General features: G+C 47.1%; 2 protein-coding genes and 1 non-coding gene across 3 annotated transcripts; 2 read left to right on the plus strand and 1 right to left on the minus strand.

Annotated features, from left to right (window-relative positions):
• The first annotated feature begins 4461 nt into the window (after positions 1 to 4461).
• On the plus strand, positions 4462 to 8182 carry LOC120670810 (endoglucanase 16-like). The gene is made up of 5 exons (XM_039950976.1): positions 4462 to 5094; positions 5190 to 5402; positions 5836 to 6036; positions 6923 to 7177; positions 7289 to 8182. Exons 1-5 carry the CDS (start codon positions 4777 to 4779, stop codon positions 7964 to 7966), a joined length of 1665 nt encoding a protein of 554 aa, XP_039806910.1. The 5' UTR covers positions 4462 to 4776; the 3' UTR covers positions 7967 to 8182.
• Positions 8183 to 12317: 4135 nt separating this feature from the next.
• LOC120671707 lies at positions 12318 to 12456 on the plus strand. Its single transcript, XR_005673802.1, has one exon. It is a non-coding gene; the product is annotated as a small nucleolar RNA Z247 (small nucleolar RNA).
• Positions 12457 to 17429: 4973 nt separating this feature from the next.
• On the minus strand, positions 17430 to 26284 carry LOC120669614 (dynamin-2A-like). The gene is made up of 22 exons (XM_039949413.1): positions 25954 to 26284; positions 25788 to 25838; positions 25556 to 25676; positions 25338 to 25442; positions 24748 to 24809; positions 24325 to 24442; positions 23906 to 24242; positions 23595 to 23742; positions 23399 to 23500; positions 23198 to 23317; positions 22756 to 22839; positions 22540 to 22667; positions 22075 to 22159; positions 21759 to 21912; positions 21131 to 21207; positions 20892 to 20948; positions 20532 to 20667; positions 20294 to 20448; positions 20009 to 20122; positions 19864 to 19931; positions 19042 to 19214; positions 17430 to 17978 (listed from the first exon to the last, which is right to left on the minus strand). The coding sequence occupies exons 1-22, from the start codon at positions 26092 to 26094 to the stop codon at positions 17761 to 17763; spliced, it is 2754 nt and encodes a 917-aa protein (XP_039805347.1). The 5' UTR covers positions 26095 to 26284; the 3' UTR covers positions 17430 to 17760.
• Positions 26285 to 26492: the final 208 nt, after the last annotated feature.

Raw genomic sequence — 26492 nt, forward strand, 5'->3', positions numbered from 1 at the left:
TTAGCTAAGGGTAGTCCCAATGCAGACTCCACTCGTAGAATCTAAGCCTCCTATTTATTGTGTTTTGCTGATGTGACAATATATTTATTAAAGAGAGAGGGAGAGAAACCAAGACTTCAAGTCTTATTTAGACTCTAAGTCTTTACACAAGTCTTTACACAAATCAAGAATAAATGTGAGAGAGACAAGTAGGCCATATAAATCAAAGTAACACATTTTGCATTGGGAAGTATAGTTTCTTGTGATAGAGTCTTTGAGACTTAGACTCTACGAGTGGAGTCTATATTGGGACTGCCCTAAACGTCAGGTGGACTTTAACTAACAAAACTAGTAAGGCCCCGTTTAGTTCCCAAAAATTTTCACCCAAAAATTTTCACCTCCCTTTTAAACACATATATGAAGCACTAAATGTAATTAAATAACAAAACTAATTACACAGTTTGGATGTACACGACGAGACGAATCTTTTAAGCCTAATTAGTGCATGATTAGCCATAAGTGCTACAGTAACCCACATGTGCTAATGTCGCGGTCAAAGGCCTTAAAAGATTCGTCTCGCGGTTTCCAAGTGAGTTCTGAAATTAGTTTTTTAATTAGTGTCCGAAAAACCCTCCCGACATCTGGTCAAACGTTGACGAGACATCCAAAAATTTTTTCTTTTGGGAACTAAACGCACCCTAATTAATGCGCTAATAATCGGCCAAGCACGGACGAAAAATTAGAAGCGTCACATAGATGTGCTCCTATATAGGAGTATAATGCAACCGGACACGTTTGCATGTCGATAGGTGTGGATTAACTAACGAAACTAGTAATTAACGCGAACTAATCTGCCGTGCACGGACGGGAAAAAAAACACAATCCCTCTACTCTACCCAACGCGACACGTTTCCAACTCTCGCTTGCTCCCTCGCTCAATTGCTTGACGCAGCCGCCCGGTTGTCTTAATAAACGGTAAAATACACTACCGAACATTAAACATATTCAGATCCTTAAACTTGTTATATAGTATCACGTGAGGTACAAATCATAGTTGCTTAAGCTAAATCAAAAGTTATATGATTTGTTCAAATAAAAAATTTATACACGTAAAAAATATAATAAAATTACTTGTATAAATATGTTCAAATACAAAATATGTGCATACAAATTTTGCAGAAAAATAAAAACTCATATGAACAATTTTTTAAAAATATATAAAATGATAAGAATAATTGGGAGAAAATATTGGAGAAAAATAGTCAGACATAAAGTTTTGAAAGAACATTTTGGAGAAACTTTTGAAATTATAAGAGTTGAGAAAATTAAAAATTAAAAATATGACACAGTTAGTAAGTTTGTGAATCCAAGTGTGCATTTTGAAAATTTAGAAACCTATATGATACTATGAGCTAACTTCAAAGTCCGGTCATACATTTTGCTCTAATAACATCACAGGACACGGACGTGTCAGCGTTCAGTAACAGAACGAGCAGAAACGAACTATCGAATGAAACAGAGCAGCAGCCCAATGACTAAGATATTAAAATATTTTTAAAAAAAAGCAATTAACGCCTCGTTTAGATGCAGCGGTAAAATTTTTGAAATGAAATCTTTGCACATTTGAAGTATTAAACATAAACTAATCACAAAACTAATTACAGAACTCGTCTATAAACTAGAAGATGAATTTATTAAGACTAATTAATCCATCATTAGCATATGTATACTGTAGCAGTTACTGTAGCAATTTAGTGTTTAATCATAGCCCAATTATGCTCATTAGATTCGTCTCACAATTTACAAATAAACTATGCGATTCGTTTTTTATTTTATCTATATTTAATACTTTATGCATGTAAAATTCTCTTTTGATGTGATAGTTTTGAAATTTTGATTTTTGCAACTAAACAAGGTCCAAGCAAACAGAAGCAATACAGTATCAGCTATCAGCTAGTACTATCATTTTGCTGCAGCTTGCGTTGGGTACGGCCAAATAGAAAAAGAAAAGGAAAAAAAAAGAAGGTAGTACTGTGTGGCCGCGCGCTGAAAGCTTGTGTTGGATGGCTGACCGGAAACGCGCGAATGCGCGCGTGATGCCAAATTAGTATATGCTAGCACTAGGGCTACTAGCTAGTAGTACGTGTGTTTAGTGGCGCCGGCACGCTGCTATTAACATAAGCTAATAAGGCGGCGGCGGTTGAGCCTGCGGAGGCAAGCAAGAAGCTTCAAAGGGCTCGTTCCATTCGAACGCGCGCTTTGGTACAGGGGTCGCGACCGAGCGAACGACTGACCATCGGGGAGAAGGAAGGAACCCTGGGTGCGGGACTGCGGGCCTACCCAATTACCAAACGCGCGTGCGAGCCGGCAGGGCTCCAGCAGCGCCGCGGCGGGCGGGTGAGGAGGCGAGCAGGGTAAAGAGGGGGTTTCGCTCGCGCACGGTGGCAGGGTGGAGCATTGTCGCCAGAGGATGTCTATTCATCGTGCTCTAATTCATTCAATCGTAAAGCCGAGCGCTTCCGCCATCCTCCACTCATTTCCTGGCTTGGCGCCTCCACCACCCGCACCCTCCGCTAGCCGAACCATCGCTAATGCCCGTCCTCCGCCGCCCCCGACTCCCTCCTCTTCTATAGCCGGAGGCTATGGGACCGCCCCACCCCTAGCTACCCCAAACCCTAAATCTCTGCCGCCTCCCTCCACCACCCAAATCACCGGCAACCTCGCTGGCGGCCGCTCCCACCCCTCCCCGGCAGCCTCTCGACCCCCTCCTCCCTCCCCTAGCTCGCCGTTGACCGCTCCCCCTTCCCCTGGTTCGAGGAGGAAGATGAACAGGGTCTCCGGCCCTTTTGCGATGCTATCGCGTGCAGTAGCGTGCATGATAAATAGACTCCATGATATCGTCATGCATGATGCATCCGGCACTGCGCGCAGGCACGAGGAGTGGGTAAATAACTGAGAATCAAAAACTGAACCAAATGAACCAAAATCGAAGAATTCTATTCTCTGTTCGGTTCCTATTCCTAAGGAATTGAAATTAACGGATTTCTGTGGTTTCTAAGCTCGGTTAACCGAGGAATCGAGCAGAACAACAAATCACCCCATTAAGGCATTAAGCCTTACCAGGGCCCAAGCCAGCCATGAGCCAAACCCTAGCTACCCTTGCCCGGTGCCCCAGCCCCGGCCTCGCCCTCGGCCAACACCCGCCGGCCCCCACCATTATTGGACCCCGCGCCCACAGTCATCCCCCAGAAGCGTCCTCCTTGCCTCTTTGGAGCATGCCGCCACATCATCCTCCAACTCTACCGCTCATGGATGGAGGTAGGGGGCAATGGCGCGGCCATCAGGGCGAGCGTGGGATGGGTGGATGGCAGCGCGGCACAACGGCAACGGGACGGCATCCCCGGCTTACGCAGTAGTGACTCGTCGACTCCAACCCGCGCATCCAGTGGAGGAGGAGCACCAACAGGTGGTAGCAGAGTGTCTCCGCGCGCGGATCTAGCGGGTGAGGGTGGCGGCAGTGTGTCTCCGCTTGCGGATCCAGCGGGTGAGGGTGGCGGCGGACACCCAACGCCTAGTGCGTGCACGGCGACAGTGCCTTCAACTCGGGCTAGAGCAACAGCCGAGGAGACAAACGGCGGCGCTGGTAGGCGTGGATGGGGTCCTTTTTTTTGGATTTTGTGAACAGGTGTTGAGATAAACTCGGTTAATCATTTATAACCGGAATCGAACCAAAATAACCAAAATCAAATTTCCTCGGTTCCCACTTCTAAAATGTATTTTATGATAACCAAACTTGTGTAGGAACCGATGGACCAAACCGATCGGTCGGTTAGAACCAAATATCCAGGCCTAGCATCCCGCGCCCGACAAAATGCCTTGGTGCGTGTTAGTAATTTCTTTGTGTTGTACTTGTATATCCGACCGAGGGCAGACATACACATACCGGATTCCAAAGGTTCGCCCCTCGCCGGAAAACAACATAACAAAAGAACCTAAAGAACCTCTCAGGTAAATGGGGACAATCTTAAACGATGGAGGAGCCAAGTGAACAGAAACTCACACAAGTTTTCCTTTCTTTTTCCTGTTGTCAACTGCAGATTATTCTCAAACATTCCGTACGTGGACCTGCCGGCTGCCCCCCACCCCGCCTCTAATCCCATTTCCTAGCTCCTCCAACCCCAACCCCAACCCCAGCCCCAGCCGTTTGACGATCCTTTTCCCGGGAATAAACACCACCTTTTTATTCGGTCAGGTCAAATCCTCGCAAGCCCATTCCCAAATCCCAGCCGCCCTTTCCTCCCGCCTTCCTTCCTTCCTCCATCCCTTCCACCACGGTTTACTCCTTTCCCCTGCCTTGTCCCCCCCGGCCATGGACCCCCCAACCGCCAAGTCACCTAACCACCCCTCCCCCACTCCAACGCGGCGGAGGCGGAGCTCGCCTACTTACATATAAGGGCAGGGACGCCCCCCGGAGACTGGACAGCCCACCACACTCCACTCTCCCCTCCCCTCCCCTCCCCTCCCCTCCCGGCCCCGACTCCCACCGCCCAACAACCGACGGGTGCCGCCGCCGCTACCTGCTACGTACGCGCACGTACCACCAACCTGCGCGTACCCGCCGATTGATCGGACGGCCAGCGTGCGCCGCTCCGCCGAGCCACCGACGTCGTCGTACGCACGGGACGGCGGCGGCCATCCGTCCCGGGCGCCGCCGGCCGGGACACGCCAACAAGTTCTGCCTACTGGGCACAGCAGCAGCAGCAGCAGCGTCGGCAGCAACATTTTAGAGGCGCGGCGATGAGGATCACGGGGAGCGGCGCCGCCACTGCTACTGCGGCGGCGGCGGAGGCGGCCGGCCTGTGGCTCCGGCCCGGCCGGCTCGGGGAGGTTCTCGCCGTCGCGCTCTTCTTCGCGTCGGCGGCGCTGTCCCTGGCGGGCGCCGAGTCGCCGCCGCCGGCGGCCGGGCCGGCGTCGGCGTCGGCGCGGCACGACTACGAGGACGCGCTGCGCAAGAGCCTGCTCTACTTCGAGGCGCAGCGGTCGGGGCGGCTGCCGCACGGCCAGCGCGTGGCGTGGCGCGACCACTCCGGCCTCACCGACGGCCTCGAGCAAGGGGTACGCCCGCTTAACCGCCCTGCTGTGATCACGCGTCGCCCGATCGACGACGACGGCGACTGACGGTGCTTATTGTTGGATCTCGATCATCTCAGGTGGATTTGGTGGGCGGGTACTACGACGCCGGCGACCACGTCAAGTTCGGCCTGCCCATGGCCTTCACCGTCACCATGCTCTCCTGGAGCCTCCTCGAGTACGGCGCCGACGTCGCCGACGCCGGCGAGCTCGCCCACGCGCTCGAGTCCATCAAGTGGGGCACCGACTACTTCATCAAGGCGCACACCCAGCCCGACGAGCTCTGGGCAGAGGTAATTAACTAATCACTGCTCCCCATCACCTAACTAATTTACTTACCAAGCTGGTTCGCCAGTGGTAATAAACAATCAATCAAGATGAAACTGGGGTCAGACGTCAGAGTCAGCGATCGACCAACATGCATCCAGTCTCCCGGCTGGCAAAGCAGAGGAAAAACTTATAAAAATCCAAAGAAAAAAAAAGGCGTCGAGCGAGGGGAACATTTGTTAGGTGGCGCTAGCTGCTGCTAGCGGACAAGCTGACGACGCGCAAATCCCACACGCTCCATGATTGTGCTTTCACATGGGATTAGCTAGCTCGCAACTGTTCCTTTAGTTTTTCCATGGATTTCGGCGGCTCCGACGACCCTGACAATGTGTGTGTGTGTGTGTGTGTGATGGAACTGGCTTATGGATGAAATGATGAATTGACCGTGCGTCCATCCAGGTGGGCGACGGCGACACGGACCACTACTGCTGGCAGCGGCCGGAGGACATGACGACGTCGCGGCAGGCGTACAAGGTCGACCGCGAGCGCCCGGGGTCGGACGTCGCCGGCGAGACCGCCGCCGCCATGGCCGCCGCCTCCATGGTGTTCCGGGAGCACAACCCGCACTACGCCAGCCTCCTCCTGCACCACGCCCTGCAGGTAATTAACTGATCTGCTGATGATGATGACGACAGTAATTTTTTTCTATTATTAACTAATTAGTTACCGCCGCCGCTGCTTGCTAATCATCATGATCCCGATTAGTTACCGCATCATGCCCAGCTCAGCTGCTCCCTGATTGGCTCAGAACTGACCAGAGCCAGCTTACTTTGGCTTGTGGAATCTGACATGCACCGCGCCGCCGGCCGGCCGGGCCAGCCCGGTCGGAGCCGCACGATTTTCTCCTTCTCCTCCTGCCCGGTTCACACGCGTGCCGTGCTGCCCTGCGCCGCCCGGCCGGGACCGGCGCACGTGCCACCACACCAGTTTGCCAACGGGTCAAGGGGGAGGTTCTCAGCTTCGAACTTTTGAACTGCGCGAAGGAAAACCTCGTGTCGGTCCGCCGAGGCCGCCATGCGGGCCCCCACTGTGGGGGATCAGTTTCGTGGACGGGAGGAATCACGTAGCCGCATGTTACCATCAGGGTTAGGTGACCAATTAGCAAGGCGCTTAGCGTAACCACCACATTCCTGCACGTTGCCTGTCATCGATGGATGGATGGATGCATGGACAGATGATATAGATAATATCTCCTGCAAATTAAAGCAGGCAGGCAGGCAGCTCGATCGCCATGTCGTGTCGTTACAACGGTGCAGCGATGATGATGGATCATCTACGACCGATCATGGCAATTGGCATGGCAGGCCAGAGGAATATTAGTTGGTTGCATTGGTTGGTTGGATGAGTATGTAGCAGTGTACTCGTGTGAACAGTGTTAGTGTACTCGTGTGAACAGTGTTCAGTTCAGTACTGATCGATCGCCCCCAGCTAGGTAGCTCATCATGCATGCTAATTGCTAACTTGCGATGCACTTTTTTTTTTGCAGCTGTTCGAGTTCGCCGACAAGTACCGGGGCAAGTACGACAGCAGCATCGCGGAGGTGAAGAGCTACTACGCCTCCGTCAGCGGCTACCACGACGAGCTCCTCTGGGCGGCGCTCTGGCTCCACCGCGCCACCGGCCGCGCCGAGTTCCTCGACTACGCCGTCGACAACGCCCACGCCTTCGGCGGCACCGGCTGGGCCATCACCGAGTTCAGCTGGGACGTCAAGTACGCCGGCGTCCAGATCCTCGCCGCCAGGGTACGTACGTCTCGTCGTTGAAACTATTTTCAAGTGCAAGTCAACAGCAAGTGATAGATGATCGGTCGCTGACGGGAGCACGCACGCGCGTCACTTTGTTCCGTGTTCCAGCTGCTGCTGAGCGGGGAGCACGCGCCGCGCCACCGGGAGACGCTGGAGCGGTACCGGGCCAAGGCGGAGCACTACGTGTGCGCGTGCCTGGGCCGGAACGCGGCCGGCGGCGCCGACGCCAACGTGGAGCGGAGCCCCGGCGGGATGCTGTACGTGCGGCAGTGGAACAACATGCAGTACGTGACCAGCGCGGCGTTCCTGCTCTCCGCCTACTCGGGCTACCTCTCGTCCGCCGGGGAGGCCGTGGCGTGCGCGGGCGGCGGGGCGGCGAGCGCCGGCGAGGTGTTCGCTATGGCCCGGTCGCAGGTGGACTACGTGCTGGGGAGCAACCCGCGCGGGATGAGCTACCTGGTCGGGTACGGCGCCCGGTTCCCCGCCCGGGTGCACCACCGCGCCGCCTCCATCGTGCCGTACAAGCACAGCAAGGAGTTCATCGGCTGCGCGCAGGGGTTCGACGACTGGTTCGTCCGCAGGGGCGCCAACCCCAACGTCGTCGTCGGCGCCATCGTCGGCGGGCCCGACCGCCGCGACCGGTTCAGGGACCACCGCGAGAACTACATGCAGACGGAGGCGTGCACCTACAACACGGCGCCCATGGTCGGCATGTTCGCCATGCTCAACAGGCTGGCCCGGGACGAGGCCGTGGCGGCGGCGGCGGACCCAAGTGTAAATAGATAGTGATACAGAGGGGGGATTTGTACAATTTTGCCCCTATTCTTTTGTTCATTCTTTCTCTAGATGTGAAGCCAGATGAAGTGAAGGCGCTCGCTCTTCACGGGAAATTATTTGTATACGAGGAAAAAAGAGATAGGCGGAGGGATTTGGCAAAGCAAATGCAAATCCCATCCCCGTAAATATAAGAGGAAAAAAGAATAATGTCTTAGGTTATTGGAATTCCCGGTGGTTATGGGCTCACTTTGCCTCTCGAATCATTGCAGCTCGTGCACGCAATGATCACAGAATCTGGTAAAGAAGCATCAAACAACTTCAGCACAGCGCAGCACGAGCAATCTAATATTCTGCAGAGTACTAAAAATATAATAAAAAAGAGCAATGAAATATCCTGCAGAGTACTGAATATATATCAATGGAAAAAAATGTCTGAAGTCAGGATGTAAGCGGGCTGCTCTGCAGACTGCCTGCAGGCCGCCGCACGCACAGGCGGCTACCTCTGCAGGAGCCCATGTGCTAAAGAATATCGACGGAGATCCGGTGCAGTAACTGCACGTGCAGTTACTGCACCGGAGCCTCGTTCAAAGACTATCATCCTGCGTTGACCCGCTAGGCCTTGCCGGAGCATGCAAACGCACCTGCAGGCCGCCGCAACTCCGCAAAGGCTTGGCACTCAATGGCACCTGTCACAGCAGATAGATGAGGCGGCGAATACAAGGAACAGCAACGAGATGAAAGAAAGAAAATAAAAAAATTCCTCTCGTGCAACAAATTTGGAGCCAATAAGGAGCCATTTTAGCTTAATTCCACGGGCGACAGGGCGAGTCCTCTGGTCCCTTTCGTCTTTCCCCTTGCTACAGTAAGGAGCGGAGGCGACAGGAGATCCCCTTGCTCCCGGCTTCGATCCGTTGCTTCCCCCTCCTCTCCGACACCCTCGCCGGCGCCGGAGAGGAAGGGGAGGCTCAATCGGCCGGTGAGCTGTTTAGTTTCCCTGTATTTAGCTTGCTAGGTTCTAGGGTTAGGGTGGAGTGGTGTTCCGATATGCGCCGCTTCTTTTACTGTTCTGGGTCGCCGGCGGTGGTGATGCTTGCGGTGGTGCTGGCGGCTGCGTCGGCAACGCGTGCTTCCCCCACGACGACGACTCATGGAGAATAAGATTTCTCCGCTGCTTCGTCCCTGGCTCCGGCATCGACGGCGTGAGTGGTTCTCTCTTGGTCTTTTGCGAAAGGGCGAGAGCTCTGGTCATCCTAGTGGGTGTGCGGTTTGTTCCTGTTGTTGAGCTTCTCGGCGATGGTGAACTTCTATTCCGGTCGCCGGTCCTCCGGCTGGCGACGGCGGATCTTTCCTTTCTCTTCCTTTTCCGGCAAGGTGGCAGCCGATTCTCGTTCAACAGAAACAATTCGCTTGGAGTTCCTGGCGATGGCGCATGCGGTAGTTCCAATGCTTGGAGTCCCTTGCCGGGAGGGGAGGTGGATTTGGCTCAGTTCGGTGGTGATGGCGGCGAACTGGAATCCGGAGATGAAGAAGATGAATGACTCGTTTTTAATTTTCTTTTTTCTTTGATGTCCAGTTCGCAATTGGGAGGATGTACTGTGCTCTTGTTTATGTTTAATATATCTTCCCTTTTCGCAAAAAAAAAACAAATTTGGAGCCAATGCAAGGGGCAAAAAAAAATGAGGCCATTTCTGCCGCTCCCGGCCGAGGAAAGGATCCAACTTTTTCCAGGAACCAAAACCTAACCCAGCCAAACGAGCGGAAGGTGCGAGCGAGCGAGCAAGATTGGATCTGGGAGGAGCGCTCACCACCGCGGGGGAAATGGAACGGTCGCACGCAGGCCGCCGCGAGGGGGTCGCCGGGTGGATGCCGCGGCCTTGCGGGGAGGCAGGCGGAGGAGGAGGACATCGAGGTCCGAGGCTACGGTGGCACTCCGTCTGCTACCGCTCGCAGCTCGATCCGCCTGGCGTCTGCCGCAGGCCCGTAGCTCTCAGCTCCCCTTGGAGGCGATTCACAGTTGGGCCATGAATGCCTCCTAGGCTTGTCTGCGGATGCTGCTGGGCTTAGCAGGTATGCGTGCGCAAGCCCACTTGAAAAAAGCAGGCCTCTGCAGGTGCCTGCGAGGCTGAATTTCGCAGGTGTTTCTAGCAGGATTGCAGGTGGGCCTGCGCCCACTTACATCCTGAGTCTGAAGTGCGTTCGGCTTTTTTACCCTGACGATGCAAAGGTAGCCGAGCTGCAAAGTCTGCAGGAGAATGGCGTGTTCGGTGTGCTGGAAGTGGGCGTTCCTCAACCATAGCTTATGACGAGCTAGCATTTCACCTTTTTATTTCAGCCCTACCTTTGTCTCTACTTAAATGGAGACATCCATGTCCCGCCGTATGGAAAAGGATAATCCCATGCGAGCCATGAAAAGCCAACACCGACAGCCGATCAAGTGGCCGTAGCATTTGTTTTCTCCCCCGGCCTACTCGAGCAGAGTTTCAGCGTGTAGTGAGCCGTGGAAATGAAGGAGGAAATAACAAATTGCTGTCATGTTGTCCCACTGTTGTTCGAACAAATTAGCTCCCCCGATTGAGAGTTTGAGACGTCACCAACTGATCAAAGCACCTTTTCACCCAAGAGATCCACAATGCCTCTTCGCCTGACCAGAGACTATTTTTAATTTTTTTATAGGCATGCCAGTACGGTAGATGCGTCTCTTAGTCACATGATAAAGCCGTAAAAAAACAGCACGGGAAACACCATTAAAAATATTAACTCGTTCTGGGCCTTTCATCTAATGCCATTTTCGTTTCTGTCCGCTTGCCAGCCCAGCCCACTTAGAGCAATTATTTGTGCTGAGTTGAAAGGAAAAGTAAGGGAGAGACAAGAAACAGTCTGCTCTTAGGCGGTTATTATACAGACTCCAATAAACTTGGTGAGAGAACAAAATTAATAAAGTATTAATAGTACAATCCATCTTTACAATAATTCAGCCAACTATTATACAGTAATACAACCAACTATTAGATAAGCTAAATAGTTAGCTAGCTATTAAATTGGCTTAAGATATAGCAATAACATATAGCCAATATGTAGCTAAATTATTAGCCTTGCTCTTAAAGCCAAAGTTTTCATTGTTGCTACAGGCGAATACCATATAAATATATAATTATTAGTTATTTTTGCTATTGCAATAAAAGACAAAGATTGGTCCAAGCTAAAATATCGTGGGTGACCTCATCTGGACAACTGTCCTCTATTTAGGAACAACAACTAAAAGTGTAAGGGTCTTTATGGTAAGGCTCCGGCTATTAGTTGAAATATCTCTAGTGATGGTTTCTCTGCTGGAGTGGCTTTTCCAGTGGATCTGAAATTATTTTGAAAATCATTTACAAAATTGATTCTTCTATATTTTGCAAAATGGATGTAAGAGTTGAAATGTCTATATGTCCATGACTTTTTTTCCACTTTTCTTTTTTTTCTCATCCTTTCTCTTCCATATCCATTGTTGCTTGACACTTATCCTTCTGTTGTACCTGCAATAACATCGCGTTGCTTCCTCTGTCTCTCACCATGCGCTGCTGCTGCCTAGCCACTGCTGATGCCTGGACACTGCTGCTTGGTTGTGTTAGTTGAATAGATTAGTTCAGTTGTAATAGTCTGTTGTTATCCGGTAGTTGTGCACGGCGTTGATCTCCTTTAGAGATAGATTCAGGTTGTTGTAAACAATAGCTTGGAGATCAAGTCGATGACAACTACCTGCCCTGTAATCTTGGAACGATTGTTCCTTCCATGTAACCGAGAGCTAGCCAAGATAGGCAGCCTCGTTCCTTCCACTTTTACATGGTAATCAGAGCCATCTTCCACAACACATCTAATCCATCCATCCATGGCGTCATCCTCCTCCTTCCCTGCGGGTGCGCCTCCACCTCTCGGTGCTCCTGTGTCCGAGAAGCTAACCCGTGAAAACTACATCCTCTGGAAGGCTCAAGTCATGCCGGCCATCAGAGGATCCAATCTTGTGGCGATCCTAGATGGAACGCTGCAAGCACCGCGTGCCACCATGGAGGTCGTCAAGGACGACAAGACCAAGGAAGTCGTCCCCAACCCTGAGCATGCGAAGTGGATGGCGCAGGATCAGCAACTCCTATCGTACATCCTCAACTCGCTCACCTCCGACATCCTCGCCCAAGTCACGACCCTCACTACTTCTGCGTCTGTCTGGGCAGTGTTGGAGACGATGTTCTCGGCACAATCTCGTGCCCAGATCACCAATCTCCGCATGCAGCTTGCAAACTGCAAGAAAGGCAGTATGACTGCCGCTGCATACTTCTCCAAGATGAAGAAGCTCGGTGACGAACTTGCAGCTGCTGGCAAGGTCATCGAGGACGACGAGATGGTGACTCTGATCCTCGCCAGATTGGACTTCGACTACAATCTGCTTGTTCAATCTATCGTGAGCAGGCCCACTCCAATCTCGGTGAGCGAACTCTATTCTCAGATGCTTGCCTATGACTCTAGACTTGAGTTACTCCAGGAGAATCACAACAACGGCTACCAATCATCCGCCAGTTTTGCTTCACGCGGTCGTGGGAGTTCCCGTGGCCGTGGTGGTCGTGGCGGCCATGTCCCTGCCAATGGTGGGGGTCGCGGCAATGGAGGACCCAAGCAGCAGTAAGGAAGCACCAGCAGCACCAAGCCCCTTTGCCAGAACTGCGGAAAACCCAATCATGAAGCCGTGGAGTGCTGGCACCGCTATGATGAGTCCTACCAAGGACAACAGATCTCCAAGACCGCGGGTTCGGCTACTACCGGATATGGAGTATATACGAACTGGTACGTCGACAGTGGCGCCACCGACCACGTTATAGGAGAGCTTGAGAAACTCACGGTCCGTGACAAGTATCATGGACATGAGCAGGTGCACACCGCCAGCGGTTCAGGTATGAGAATTAGTAGCATTGGTCATACAGTTCTACATACCCCTCATAAAAATCTTCATCTGCAAAATATTCTACATGTTCCTCATGAATATTCTACATGTTCCTCATGCTAACAAGAGTCTTGCGTCTGTCCATCGTTTGACATATGATAACAATGCTCTTATAGAGTTTCATCCTGATCTTTTCTTGATTAAGGATCTGGACACGAGGAAAATCATCCATCAAGGCAAATGTAGGGGTGGCCTTTACCTTCTAGCGTTGCAATCATCAGGAGTAGAGTCACGGAAGCAAGTCTTTGGAGCAATAAAGCCATCTACTTCAAGATGGCATAGTCGTTTAGGTCATCCTTCTTTTTCTATTGTTGATCGTGTCATTAAGAACAATAAGCTTTCGTGTAATGATGATGAGAATCTTAATTCCGTGTGTGATTCTTGTCTAAGAGCCAAGAGCCATCAGCTTCCGTATCCTAAATCTACAAGCGTATCAAGTGCCCCTCTCGAGCTTATCTTTTCTGATGTTTGGGGGCCTGCGCCTATTTCAGTAGGGAGACGTGCTTATTATGTTAGCTTCATAGATGATTATAGCAAGTACACCTAGATATACCTGCTCAAACATAAGTCCCAAGTCTTTCAAGTTTTTCATAATTTCCAGAGTCTTGTAGAAAGGAAATTCAGTAGAAAAATTCTCTCAGTTCAAAGTGATTGGGGAGGGGAATATGAAAAATTCAATTCCTTCTTCCAACGCATTGGTATATCGCATCATGTGTCTTGTCCCCACGCTCATCAGCAAAATGGATCAGCAGAAAGAAAGCACCGACACATAGTAAAGGTTGGTCTTGCTCTTCTTGCCAACGCCTCCATGCCTTTGAAATTTTGGGATGAGGCCTTTCTTACTGCTACTTACCTCATCAATTTGCTCCCTAGCAAAGTTATAAACTTTGATACTCCTGTGCAACACCTTCTCAAGGAAACTCCCAACTATGACTCCCTTCGTACTTTTGGTTGTGCCTGTTGGCCCAACTTGAGACCGTATAACACACGGAAACTATCCTTTAGATCCACCCGTTGTGTCTTCCTTGGGTATAATTCCCTCCACAAAGGTTTCAAGTGCCTAGAACCTAGCACCGGGAGAGTCTACATCTCTAGGGATGTAGTGTTTGACGAGTCAGTTTATCCCTTTGAAAGTCTACATTCAAATGCTGGTGCAAGACTTCGCAATGATGTTCTCCTCCTTCCTGAGTATCTTCTTAACCCAAGTAATGAGGGAGTAGGCTGTACTGACTCATATGCTACTAATGATCACAATCTTCTCTCTGAAAGTGATGTGCAGAATTTTTCCGGTGATGGTTTACAGCAGAGTTTAGCAGAGCCACAGGCGCCTGATGTCGCACCGGATCCCAGCGCCGGATCCCAAGAAGATCTGCCCAGGGGCTCCAGCTCGCGATCCTAGGTAGATACGCCTGCTCCATCCAATGATGAGGGAGCCTGCCCCAGATCGCCGCGTGGGGGGGCAGACGTAGTCTCGCGCAGCGCGGCCTCTCCTACTGAGACACCTGGCCCGACAGAGGCTGCATCAGATCCCCCTGGTCACGCCCCTTCGCCAGGATCTTCTGTGACTAGTCCCGGATCCGGTGTGGATGCAGCTCCAGCACCAATAGCGCCTGGACCAAGGACTCGCCTGCAGAGCGGTATTGTGAAACCCAAAGTTTATACTGATGGTCATGTTCGTTGGTGCAACAGCTGTATTACTGGTGAGCCAGAAAACTTGAAGGAAGCATTTGGTGATCCACGGTGGAAACAAGCAATGCAAGAAGAGTATGATGCCTTGATACAGAACAAGACTTGGCATCTAGTACCTCCAAAAGAAGCGAGAAACTTGATTGACTGCAAATGGGTGTACAAGATTAAAAAGAAGTCAGATGGAACTGTGGATAGATTCAAAGCTATGTTAGTGGGACAAAGGCTTTAAACAACGTTATGGCATTGATTATGAAGACATATTTAGTCCCGTGGTCAAAATTTGCTACTATCAGAACAGTTCTATCTATTGCTGTCTCAAGAGGGTGGTGCTTAAGGCAATTAGATGTGCAGAATGTGTTTTTGCATGGTGTTCTAGAAGAAGAAGTATACATGCGACAACCACCTGGGTTTGAGAATGAAGTTGCCCCTCATCTTGTGTGCAAACTTGATAAAGCTATCTATGGCTTAAAACAGGCTCCAACGGCCTGGTATTGAAGGTTAAGTTCTAAGCTTGTTAGGCTTGGTTTTCATGCTTCCAAGTCAAACACTTCGCTGTTTATTTATTCCAAGCAAGAAGTCACATTGTTTATGCTTATTTATGTTGATGATATAATTGTCACTGGTAATTCTGAAAAAGCAGTAGCAGCTCTACTCGGTGATCTTAAACAAGACTTTGCTTTCAAGGATCTTGGTGATTTACATTATTTCTTGGGCATAGAAGTGAAACAAGAGAAGGGAGGCATATTGCTGTCTCAAGAGAAATATGCCTAGGATATCCTGAACCGAGTAGGTATGCGAAATTGTAAGACCTCCTCAACTCCTTTATCTGTCTCGGAAAAATTGTCCAAACATGAGGGTGAATTGTTGAATGCTGAAGATAGTACCAAGTACAGAAGTGTTGTAGGAGCCTTGCAGTATCTTACGCTTACCAGGCCTGATTTGGCTTACTTAGTAAATAAAGTCTGTCAGTTTCTACATTCTCCTACAACAGTACATTGGTCTGCAGTAAAAAGGATTCTTAGATATGTCAGATATTCAGATGCTGACTAGGCAGGGAGTGTTGATGATAGAAGATCAACATGAGGTTTTGTTGTTTTCCTTAGTGATAATCTAGTTTCTTGGAGTGCCAGAAAACAAGCAACCATATCTAGGTCAAGCACAGAAGCAGAGTACAAGTCCATGGCCAATGCGACGGCGGAATTGATCTGGCTGGAGTCCTTACTTGCTGAACTTGGAGTCAGGTTAAGTCAGCCGCCATGTTTGTGGTGTGATAATCTTGGTGCAACGTATCTCTCTGCAAATCCGGTGTTTCATGCAAGAGCAAAACATATAGAGATAGATTTTCACTTTGTAAGAGAACGGGTCACCAAGAAGCAACTACAAATCCGGCTGATTGCTTCTCAGGATCAGCTTGCAGATGGTTTCACCAAGGCGTTACCAGTACAAAAGTTTGAGGACTTCAAGCGCAATCTTAATCTCTTGAACAAAGACAAGCTTAGATTGAGGGAGGCTGTTAGTTGAATAGATTAGTTCGGTTGTAACAGTCTGTTGTTATCCGGTAGTTGTACACAGCGTTGATCTCCTTTAGAGATAGATTCAGGTTGTTGTAAACAATAGCTTGGAGATCAAGTCGATGACAACTATCTGCCCTATAATCTTGGAACGATTGTTTCCTATAACTACCAATATGTAACCGAGAGCTACCCAAGATAGGCAGCCTCGTTCCTTCCACTTTTACAGGTTGCGATTACCCTCAGCCATGGGAGGGACCTGCTGCTGCCAGGCGAGGCTGTGCCATCGGGCTAATGGGTTCCGGGGGATGCAACCAAAGCCAGAGTGCAAGATTTGTCCCCGGCGCCCGCCGCTGTGTTGCCAATTTTTGAGAGAACAGTCCGCCCCTGTGCTGCCTTCGCCTCGCTCCCGCAGCAGCGCCATCACCCCCACGCGGCCACGCCCCTGTGGACGAGCACGATGGCGTTGCCCAAAGCAAGGCGTGGCGCGACAGCCCATCGAGCAAGGGGGCGGCCAGAGGACGCAGACACCCGCATCCAATTTGGAGAAACGAAAAAAAAAGTCATGTGCACACGGTACGGGGTGGGAGATTGACGGACGAAACGAATAGGCAGAACTCACTAAGGATTACTTGCTTTTAGAAATTTATTATAAAATTAAATAGGCAGAACTCAGGAAGGATTACTTACTTGCTTTTAGAAATTTAAAATAGCAGTGTCTGTGTTGCTACGAATAATATAATAGATCTATATAATACCATCAACTTTATGTTTGTTCACTCCATGTACCAACTGTGTTGTTGCTTTTAGAAATTTAAAATAGCATAGTGTCTGTATGATGCTACAAATAATATAATAGATCTACATAATACCATCGAATTTATGTTCGTTCACTCCATGTACCAACTGTGTTGTGATCATACGAGATATTAATTGTCCAGGGTCCGATTAAGTTTCTGATTGATTTGTACGGATTCCAATTATAATTCTAATTGATTTGTCTGCATTCCAATTAAAATTTCAATTGATGAAAAACTAGTCGAACTCACATATAGGATGGACTAAAATCCACCTATCAGTGAACAAGGCAAACCAAACCAAAATTTGAGATGAAAACTTGGTGTAGATCTAGATTTGCCAACGCCAAGTAAGCCTAAACGATGCGAGCAGAGCTAGGATGCTCTACCACTCAAAAAGTCGGGAACATGGCAACCAGAACGTGGAATTTAGCATGTGGTACCAACAAGGCAGCATATGATATCTGAATGAGAATTATGATGCGCAAACTGGACAAAAATTGGAGGGAAACAACATATCAAATCATAGCCTGATGAACCGCAAGCTAAGAACAATCGTCCCTGATCCACAAAATCCCAAAGGCTGGGACACAGCAACAGGACATAAATATGCAGAAGAGATCATTAACAATAGAGACCATAGATTACCTATATATTTCTATAAACAACTCTCGAGTCCCAGCTACCTGTAAAGACAACATTCATGAAATCACCCGACTCCACTACGTTGGAATCTCTAGCAGCCGATCCGGAATACGCTCCAATAATCGATACGACAAACAGGGCGTGTGCCAGGCAAGAATACATGTTCATGGATACCAATCAGCACGACTAGTATCTTGGTGGTGCTGGAGGCAACCGGTTTGGCGTGCGTCGGTTGCCAGAGTTGGCACCTGTGCTCACATCCCCATTCTCGTAGCGCCGGCTGCGACCATCAGCGCTTCTCGACCTTGACTCGCTGTTTGAGCTGGCAGCAGCAGGCCCATTAGATGCAGAATCGAAGGCAGACCTCCAGTCCTCACCTGAGCGGCTGGGTATTCGAGGGCTCTCTGCAAATGATAAATTAGCATGCGTTACAAAGACCAAATTCTAAATTGTTACTACTCCCTCCGTTCCAAATATATTAGTCGTTTTGTCCTTTTCTATGTGCGTGGATTTTGCTATGCATATAGATATACATTATGTCTAGGTGCATATCAAAATCTATATATCTAGAAAAGCCAAAACAGTTAATAGTTTGCGACAGAGGGAGTACCTCTGTTCTTAAATATTTATACAGATACATAAATCTACAAGTCAAACATAAAGTAATTTGATGACAAATCTAGTGATACTTATTTTACTTTACTGAATTAATTGAGTATGTAAATATTGTTAGTCAAACTTTGAGCAAAAAGTCAATGGAGTCATATATTTAAGAATGGAGAAAGTACTCTATCAAGTCTTCCATGTACAGCCAAGAACATCTAAAGGACAAAGGGCGTGTTTAGATGAAACGCAAAAAAAATTTGCGATGGAATCTTACTAATTTGAAGTACTAAATGAAGTCTATTTACAAAACTTTTTGCACAGATGGGTTGTAAATCGCGAGACGAATCTAATGATGCTAATTAATCCATGATTAGCGGATGGTTACTGTAGCATACTGTTGCAGATCCTGGATTAAGTAGGCTCATTAGATTCGTCTCGCAATTTACAGCCCATCCATGCAAAAAGTTTTGTAAATAGACTTCATTTAGTACTCCATGCATGTGTCCAAACATTCGATATGACGTTTTTTTTTGCGTTTACGGGGTTTACGGGTTGTGATCTAAACAGGGCCAAATTTGGTTTGGCAAAAAAAAATGTCTCCTTATCACCGACCTCGACCATAAGGATTATCTAGCTAAAGACGGTTTCAATTCATGAGCCTCCTTACGTTGATTTAGCTTGTCTAAGCTGACTTCTTAACATTTGCTAATATAATTGCAAGCTAGTAAACATCAGCATCAAAATTACCACATACCAGACAGTATATTATCTACAATTCTATATTAAGCACCAATGCCAATAGTTGTTACAATGATAACAGAAGGGGAAGAAAGTTTATTGCACTTGCTGTTGTTAGCTTACCAGCTTCACAGGTGTCGTTAGAATAAGAGGAAACAGATGCCCTGTTGTCATGGATACTGAGTTGACGAGTAAGTTTTGACAGGAGAGATGATTGTTTTTGGTACTTCTCCCTTCTGCGCTTAGCATTATGGTCTTCTTGGAGAAGCTCCTCAATCTTAGCATTGCTTTGCCCACTGGTAGAGAAATGATTGAGATTACCAAAGCTATTCAAAATGTACTTAAAATAATAAACCATACTGAACATATGGCAACCATCCTTGATTATAAATACTAGAAAATGAGAGAAGTTACATCTCAATTAGTGAGTTCTACATCCTTAGTTTGGAACTCTGTTGTCCAGATAAACTCAGGATTTTTTTTAAAAAAAAACATATGTCCATACAGTCTAGAATCCAGATAATAGGTCTAGGGGATAGTGTACTTCTGTGTTCAAGTATATGTTAGCGTTATTTTCTAGAATGGTGTATCGCCCCAATATTTCTTAGTCTAATGGATTATCAAGCTACTTTGCTTAAATCATCTGCGAAGTGCTGATCTCCAAATGACAATAGATAATGTATGCTCCCTCTGGTAAAAAAAAAAATTGTTTTTACATTTTTTATGTTGACCTTCCAGCACGACTTTAACCACTTAGAATATATATATTTATAAATTTAATATTTAAGATATTATGAAGGTACTTTTCAACAAAAATTCTACCCATGGCTCTTATGTTTCCTAACCAAATATCTTATAAGTGACTGACAGTGAAAGTTTTAAAAAGTCATTGCATCTTCCAGAACACCAACTATTTGGAACCAGAGTACTAATGTACAGAACAACCTTATTGAGCTGTATAGCTGGTTAAGCATATCTTCCTTTGCTTTCTCCACTTGGCAAAGCACAATGGCCTAATAGGCAAAGAAAAACGATGAAAAATTAGAAACAAATAACAAGGTAACAAAATGAATATTGTTAGAATATGAACCTTTGGAACATTTGCTGCAAGACTATTCAAAACAGCCTCAACATAACCACGAACTTCTTGAGACATCCATCTAAGTTCTTCTTCTGGATCAGCAGGTCTCCGTGCCATAGTATCCTTTGAAAAGTGTATGATCAAATGTTAATTTGTGTAAGACGGCCAAGGGAAGAGTATCTGTATACACTTCCTAAACATATTGGTGAGGGAACCTCAAATTCCATGATGACTAAACATATAACACAGAGATAGTTACAAATGCAATTCAGCCATGAATAATCTAAGACTTACTAAGGAGCCATCCGAATGGCTTTGCCTCATTGAACCACCCTCAGTATTAGGACCCTTGAAAGAACCGCCTTTGCTCTGAATAACAGCTTTGATCTTATTTACCCACTCAACCTTGTCAGCCATGCTCTCAGCCTTTAATACAACGGCACTGTGAGCTGCAAAATTTAAACCAACCAATTATATATGTATATAGAAAAAAACCCGTTAAGTACTATGTTACATTCAAAAGGGTATTAACCTTTGAGGACTGTTTTGTAAGCAACCCTATTGGTTATCTTAAACACAAGACTTGGAGTTTTTTCTGGTCCATTTGCCTTTTTTGAATCCTTTGAACTTTTAGAAGGTTCCTCCTCTACCTCCTCAAGGTTGCACTCCTGCCAAAGAATACAGCTTCCAGCATAAATAAGTTGCTAAAGCAGTCTTACAATTTTTGTGGTTACATCAAGTCTATGTTTTGCGAGGTCAGTATATCTTTCTGCTAGGATCCAGTCAACAGGGTGGAACTGTTTAAGTGACAGTGCAAAAATTATGTAATCAGATATCATTTCAGCGTCGCAGAGTAAATAACACAGAATATAAAGGCAAAAATTATGCACACCTCAAGAGTGATGACACCACGAAAATGTCTCTCCTCTTGTTTTTTTGTGTATCCAAGCTGATATAGAAAAAACACATGGTGAATACAATCACACCACGTAGATCAAATAAGTACCATGAAGTATAATGATCAACAACAAGCACTAAGGAAAATTTGAAAAACAGAAGGACATCCTCATAACTTTAAGTACCACAAACAAATCAGGAGTTCAAAAAAAATATTCAGGAGAACTGATTAACCTTTCCACTCTTCTCATTAAGAACAAACCACCTTTTGCTCCAGCCATTAGTTTTTGCGCTTTTCTTTAAGAGGTAACCTGCAGATGAAAAGAAAAATATGCTTATACCTCTATTTGTTAAATCAGTCAAAATGTATCTATTACCACAAAGTTAGACACTGATAATCCAATGGACTAAATAGGTAAGGCCTCAAAAATACTAGGGGCCGTTTGGGAGAGCTCCAGCTCCAGCTTCTCCAAAGAGAATCACTCCCAACCAGCCAAACGCTCAAATGTCAACTGATTCAAGTGGGGATCAGGGGAGAATCACTTCTCCATTTACACTAGGAGCTGGGAGCTAAAAAAAACCTGCTTCACGCTGCTCCCTGTTATATTCTGGTGGGGATCAGCGAAGAATCAATTCTAATTAGCTCCCCACCCTGCTCCCTCCTAGGAATCTCATAGAATCATTGCAATTGGGGAGCAGAGCTCTCCCAAACGGGGCCTACATTTAGTAAGCGCATAACGCAAGGAAACAGCCGATTTGTGATGAGGAATTAATCCGGTCAGCAGAATGTTGGCTTGCACAAGTATAACATTAATGTATTTCTATGACTTAACTTAGGCGCAGAAATATTTGAGTATCATACCTGCAGTAATTTCACCAGCAGGACCAGCAACCTGCAAATTCGATCCCTCTTTTGTGTCTTTATCTTGCTTGTCTTTATCTTGCTGACCAGATTTGTCTTTCATTGATTTTAAGCTGCCACCACCTTGCTCAGAGTCTGTTTGCGGACTGGAGGCCTATAATAAACAGTTTACGTCAACAACCAGAGCCAATACGTACTTTAAGTCAACAAAGTCAATATGAACTATACGCCTGTAACAATACAAAGATCTTAGATTTCCAAATATAGCATTACAATAAAACAAGTGCCCACAGCAAAGATAGATGCAAAATCATACCCTCTTTGACGTTGACTGTTCAGCCTCTTGTGTTTTCTTAGAAGATCGATTTTTTAACTCATCCTCGCGACGCTGCCTTTCCATTCTGCCAGTATCAGACAAAAAAAAGTGAAGGCCAAGGGTCAGTATTAATAATGTCATCATGACCCGCAAAAAAAATAATCTCATCATGAAATAATGGACAGTTTAGTTTACAATAACTGTAATTCAGTACATTTAAACATAGCAAATATGTATGCTTGATAATGCCCTTTGGTGTTCTCGTGTGATGTGGTGACTGGGCAGTTCAAAAGTGCAAGTATGATTGTACTACTTCAGCTAGAGCTCATTTAACATCAGACTCGTAGTCGAAAAGGAGGTGAAAGTGAAAGAACATAATACCTTTTGTCAAGTCACAAGCACAGAACAGTGCAAATGAAATAGAAATCTACATCTAGAGACAGCTACATCAATCTAATGACTGACCTTCTTTGCACTAAGCGGATAAAATGTTGAGGAGGAACAAAGGCACGCTCCATATCAACAAGTGCTACAACCATCTTCTTGGCATCGTTTTTGAAGCTCTCGAGTGCATTTGATGCTATTGCAACAACCTTGACCAAAGAATAAAAGAGTTTACACCCAAAAAGGCGAAAACTACTTGCGAAACAGAAACCTACTTGCAAAACAGAAAAGTGATACCTCACGCTTGAATGGAGGATACCTTCCAAGTCCTGGTGTGGCATTTGCAGAAGCATTGACTATGTCTAACAATACACGATGAACCTAATGCAATAACAAATTAGTTTCCGGAGGAAGGAGGCAGTTAAGACTTAGATAGTGTTACTCAACATGTGCACACACAAAGAATTTCACAACCATATACACGACATTAAGACAGACAATGCTAACGAGGCCATAGCAGATACCAACTGGGAAACTCTAAATAGAGCACAGTAAAACATTGCGGTGAGTATAGAATGCAAAGTTTGTCAAAACGTGATGTGTGAAATAATGTCCATCACAAAAGAGACAACTAAGTTCCATCATTGCTTGTCTCCTGAGGAGTAGGGAGTACAAGAATAAGTGTCTCGACACAAAGTTGTGACAGCTTCTTTTTTTTTATTGATTGATTAGGACATACCTCTTCAACACATAGTCGTGATGGCTCCTTTGCCATTTCCAGTACTATTTTTATTAAGGATCTCAGTCCTTTCTCTGGAGATATCAAATATGGTTGATAACCATCGGCTTCCAAGACAATCTAGTGCATCAAGAGAAATCTATTTAAGTAAGTGGCTAGAGGTCCACCAGAGCTCAATGTAAAAGTTGAAACTGATCTTACCCTTTTGACATTGTTGAGATCAAAATGCCTGTCCAATGGTAGCTGTTTAATTCTATCTGGAAACTTGCCTTCAAAGCTTGCAACAATTTTCCAACCAGATCCCTTTTATATGAAAGAAAAAAGTATACTAACCTCAATATCAACTATTCATTTTAAAGAGGCATAATCAAACCTTTAGTGTAAGTTCATTACTAACCTCACCAGATGTTATATGAGCAAGAAATTTATCTTCAAATTCCCGGCATAGCTCCAAAGCAACTGCCCTGGTTCCTTCGGGACTTTGCACCATAGACTCTCCTAGTCTTGCTAGTTCATCTTGCACCATCTGAGATTTACCCTGAAGGCTGATATTGTAGCACAACCAAGTGGATGTGATTTAACACTAGACCATGCATACAAGTGAATTACATCATTTTAAGGAACTCGTCTAATACTATATACCATGTATATCCAAGAATTACATAGCAGATGCAATGGTTAATGAAGGAAATGACACATAATTCTTACCCACTCAATAGGTTAGGAAGCCGCACTTTCATTCTTTTACGTATCTGCTTTGCAATGGTGTCAACCAAAGCAAGTCTGCCAAGCTTATTCTGAGGAGCACTAGTTAAGATGTTTTTCAGGCTTTCAGCTTCAGCTCGCCAAGCTGTTTCTAGCGAGTTTTCAGACCCAACTGATTGCGCTGACGCAATTGCAACAGATTGTCCTATTAGAGCAACCCACTCAATGTCTGGAAGGTTTTTTGGGCCCTTGTTTGACAGTAGAGCCTGAACACAAGCTATAGTTTTTGCATCTCCATTTGCTTGATCAACTTTGCTTATAACACCAACAGTTCTCGTCCCTACAGTTACAGTGAACGGAAATACATCACTCAATACAATAATGGCAATAGAAATAGTGATGATATTTTCAGAGAGACCAACCATCTGAATCAATATCCTTGGCCAGCCTTAGAGCTCGAGATGATGCGACATCAGCAGCTTGCATTGCAGGTATCACAACAAGCAGTATTGCATCATTGTGCCCAGCATACTCATTGATCTAAAGTAAGGAAACAATCAGCACTCTGCTACAAGGAGTAAGAAAGTTGACAGCCTCAAAGAACTAGAAGTGATCTCCCTAAAGTAAATGTGCAATAATAGTTCAAAAGCTATAAAGGAAAATGAAACAAGCTATAGAGAAACGAAAGTATGTTCTAAGTGTGTGTCCCAGGATAAAACATGTAGCATGTGCTTCACGATTAAAGTTTGATCAAAGTTTACTGTGCAATTGGTTAATGAGCATTCTACTTACTCTCTAAGCATTTACGAACAGGAAAAGTAGCTAAAAATAATTCAAGAACCTACCATGGAATCATCAACAGCTCGCTGGTCTATCCCAGGTAAATCAATCAGCTTTAATGGGGGAGCTGAAGATAAACACAAGTAATGTGAGGGATTTTTATAAAGCAGAATAACAAAATAAAAGGCAAACTACCTCAAAGCAGATTTAGAAAAGAGATTATGCATAGGGATAGCGTTCACCAAGACATTAAACATAGATAAGAAATGGACTACTCGCAAAATGTTTCTCCTGTTACTTTGTTTCCACAGAGCAGTGTGCAACTGCAAACAGCGCATACAGTGCCACAAACATAAATACAACAAGCCAATAGTTGTTCCATAGATAAGAAATGGACTACTCGCAATATGTTTCTCCTGTTACTTTGTTTCCACACAGTGTGCAAACAGCACATACAGTGCCACAAACATAAATACCACAGCCCAATAGTTGTTTCATCATTGTTCCATTACTACAAGTACATCCCCACCATCACCAAAAGTGAGACGATATACTCAGCAGTCAACACCATGTTCTGTATAATGCTAGTGAAGCGGAGGGGGAAAACAGTTAAGGTTTATTAAAATGATTATACTACTCGCAGTCGCAGACAGACCTGTACTCGTCCGCAGCTTGAGGTAAATCTCATCAGCGCGGCCCCTCCCTGATCCACCAGACGCCCCCTTGCTGAGTCTGTCCTGCAGTGAATGCCGGAGGGCACCTGCAGCACAACAGAACGAAACAGGAAATGTCAAGTTCGAGATCAGGTGTAGTCCCCAAGCTCCCAAAACTCGTCAATAGATGCAGGAAGCACAGCGACGAGATCCAACTTACTTGCGGACACCTGCTGTGACTTGCTGTCGACCTGGAGCACGATGGACTTGCTGCTGAGACCCGGCTCCCTCTGCAGGTCCACCACTATCGGCGCCCGCGTTGCCCCGTTCTCCCCTGTCGGCTGCACCGCACACCACCACCACCATCACCCAAATCCAGTAAAAAAAAACCGCAGATGCCACAACGAGGGAAGAGGGGGGAAGGGAGCTGAGATGCTAGGCTAGGAGCTCACCAGGACCGGGTGACCGATGAGGCTGTTCAGCAAGGCCGACTTGCCTGCTCCCTGCACGCACAGACGGATCGGGAAACGGATCAGATCGGAGCACACGAGCAGCAGGAGCAGATCGCGAGGGGTTTTCGTCGGAGGGGCGGGGCTGTGGCGGCGGCCGATTACTTACGACGTTGCCAAGGGCGACGGCGTTGAGGAAGGTGGTGGGGCGACGCGGCGCGGCGTCGTCGGAGGGGTCGTCGTCGGCGAGGAGCGACGCCGCCTGGCGCATCGACTCGGAGAGCTCGGACAGCTCCTCTATGGCCTCCATGGTCGGCGGTCCCTCGGGCGGAGGCGGGGGCAGATCTCGGGGGATCGGGAGCTGCGGGCGGCGGCGGAGACCGAGCCTCGAGCTGCCCCTCCTGGCCTGACGCGGATTTGAATTCTACACGGGGATGGAATGGGGGACTTGGGAGGAGAGACGTGGGGGTGGTGGATTTGGGCGAGTGGGGGGGATGGGAACGGAGCAGCAGCAGCGGAGCCGTTTGCTTGCTTGGCTTCGAAGGTGCACAACTTTTCGGAGAGCGGTGGGGGCCCTCGGGTCTGGGCGGACCCGGGGCTTGGTTCGGGCTAGAATTCTAACGGGCTAGGAATAGTAACAACTTTAATTGTTAATTACGGTGTTAAACAAAGTCAGTTTACAAAACCAACTTCAGAACCCCTGCGCTA

The sequence above is a fragment of the Panicum virgatum genome, chromosome 4N, assembly GCF_016808335.1.
Source record: "Panicum virgatum strain AP13 chromosome 4N, P.virgatum_v5, whole genome shotgun sequence".
NCBI lineage: Eukaryota > Viridiplantae > Streptophyta > Magnoliopsida > Poales > Poaceae > Panicum > Panicum virgatum.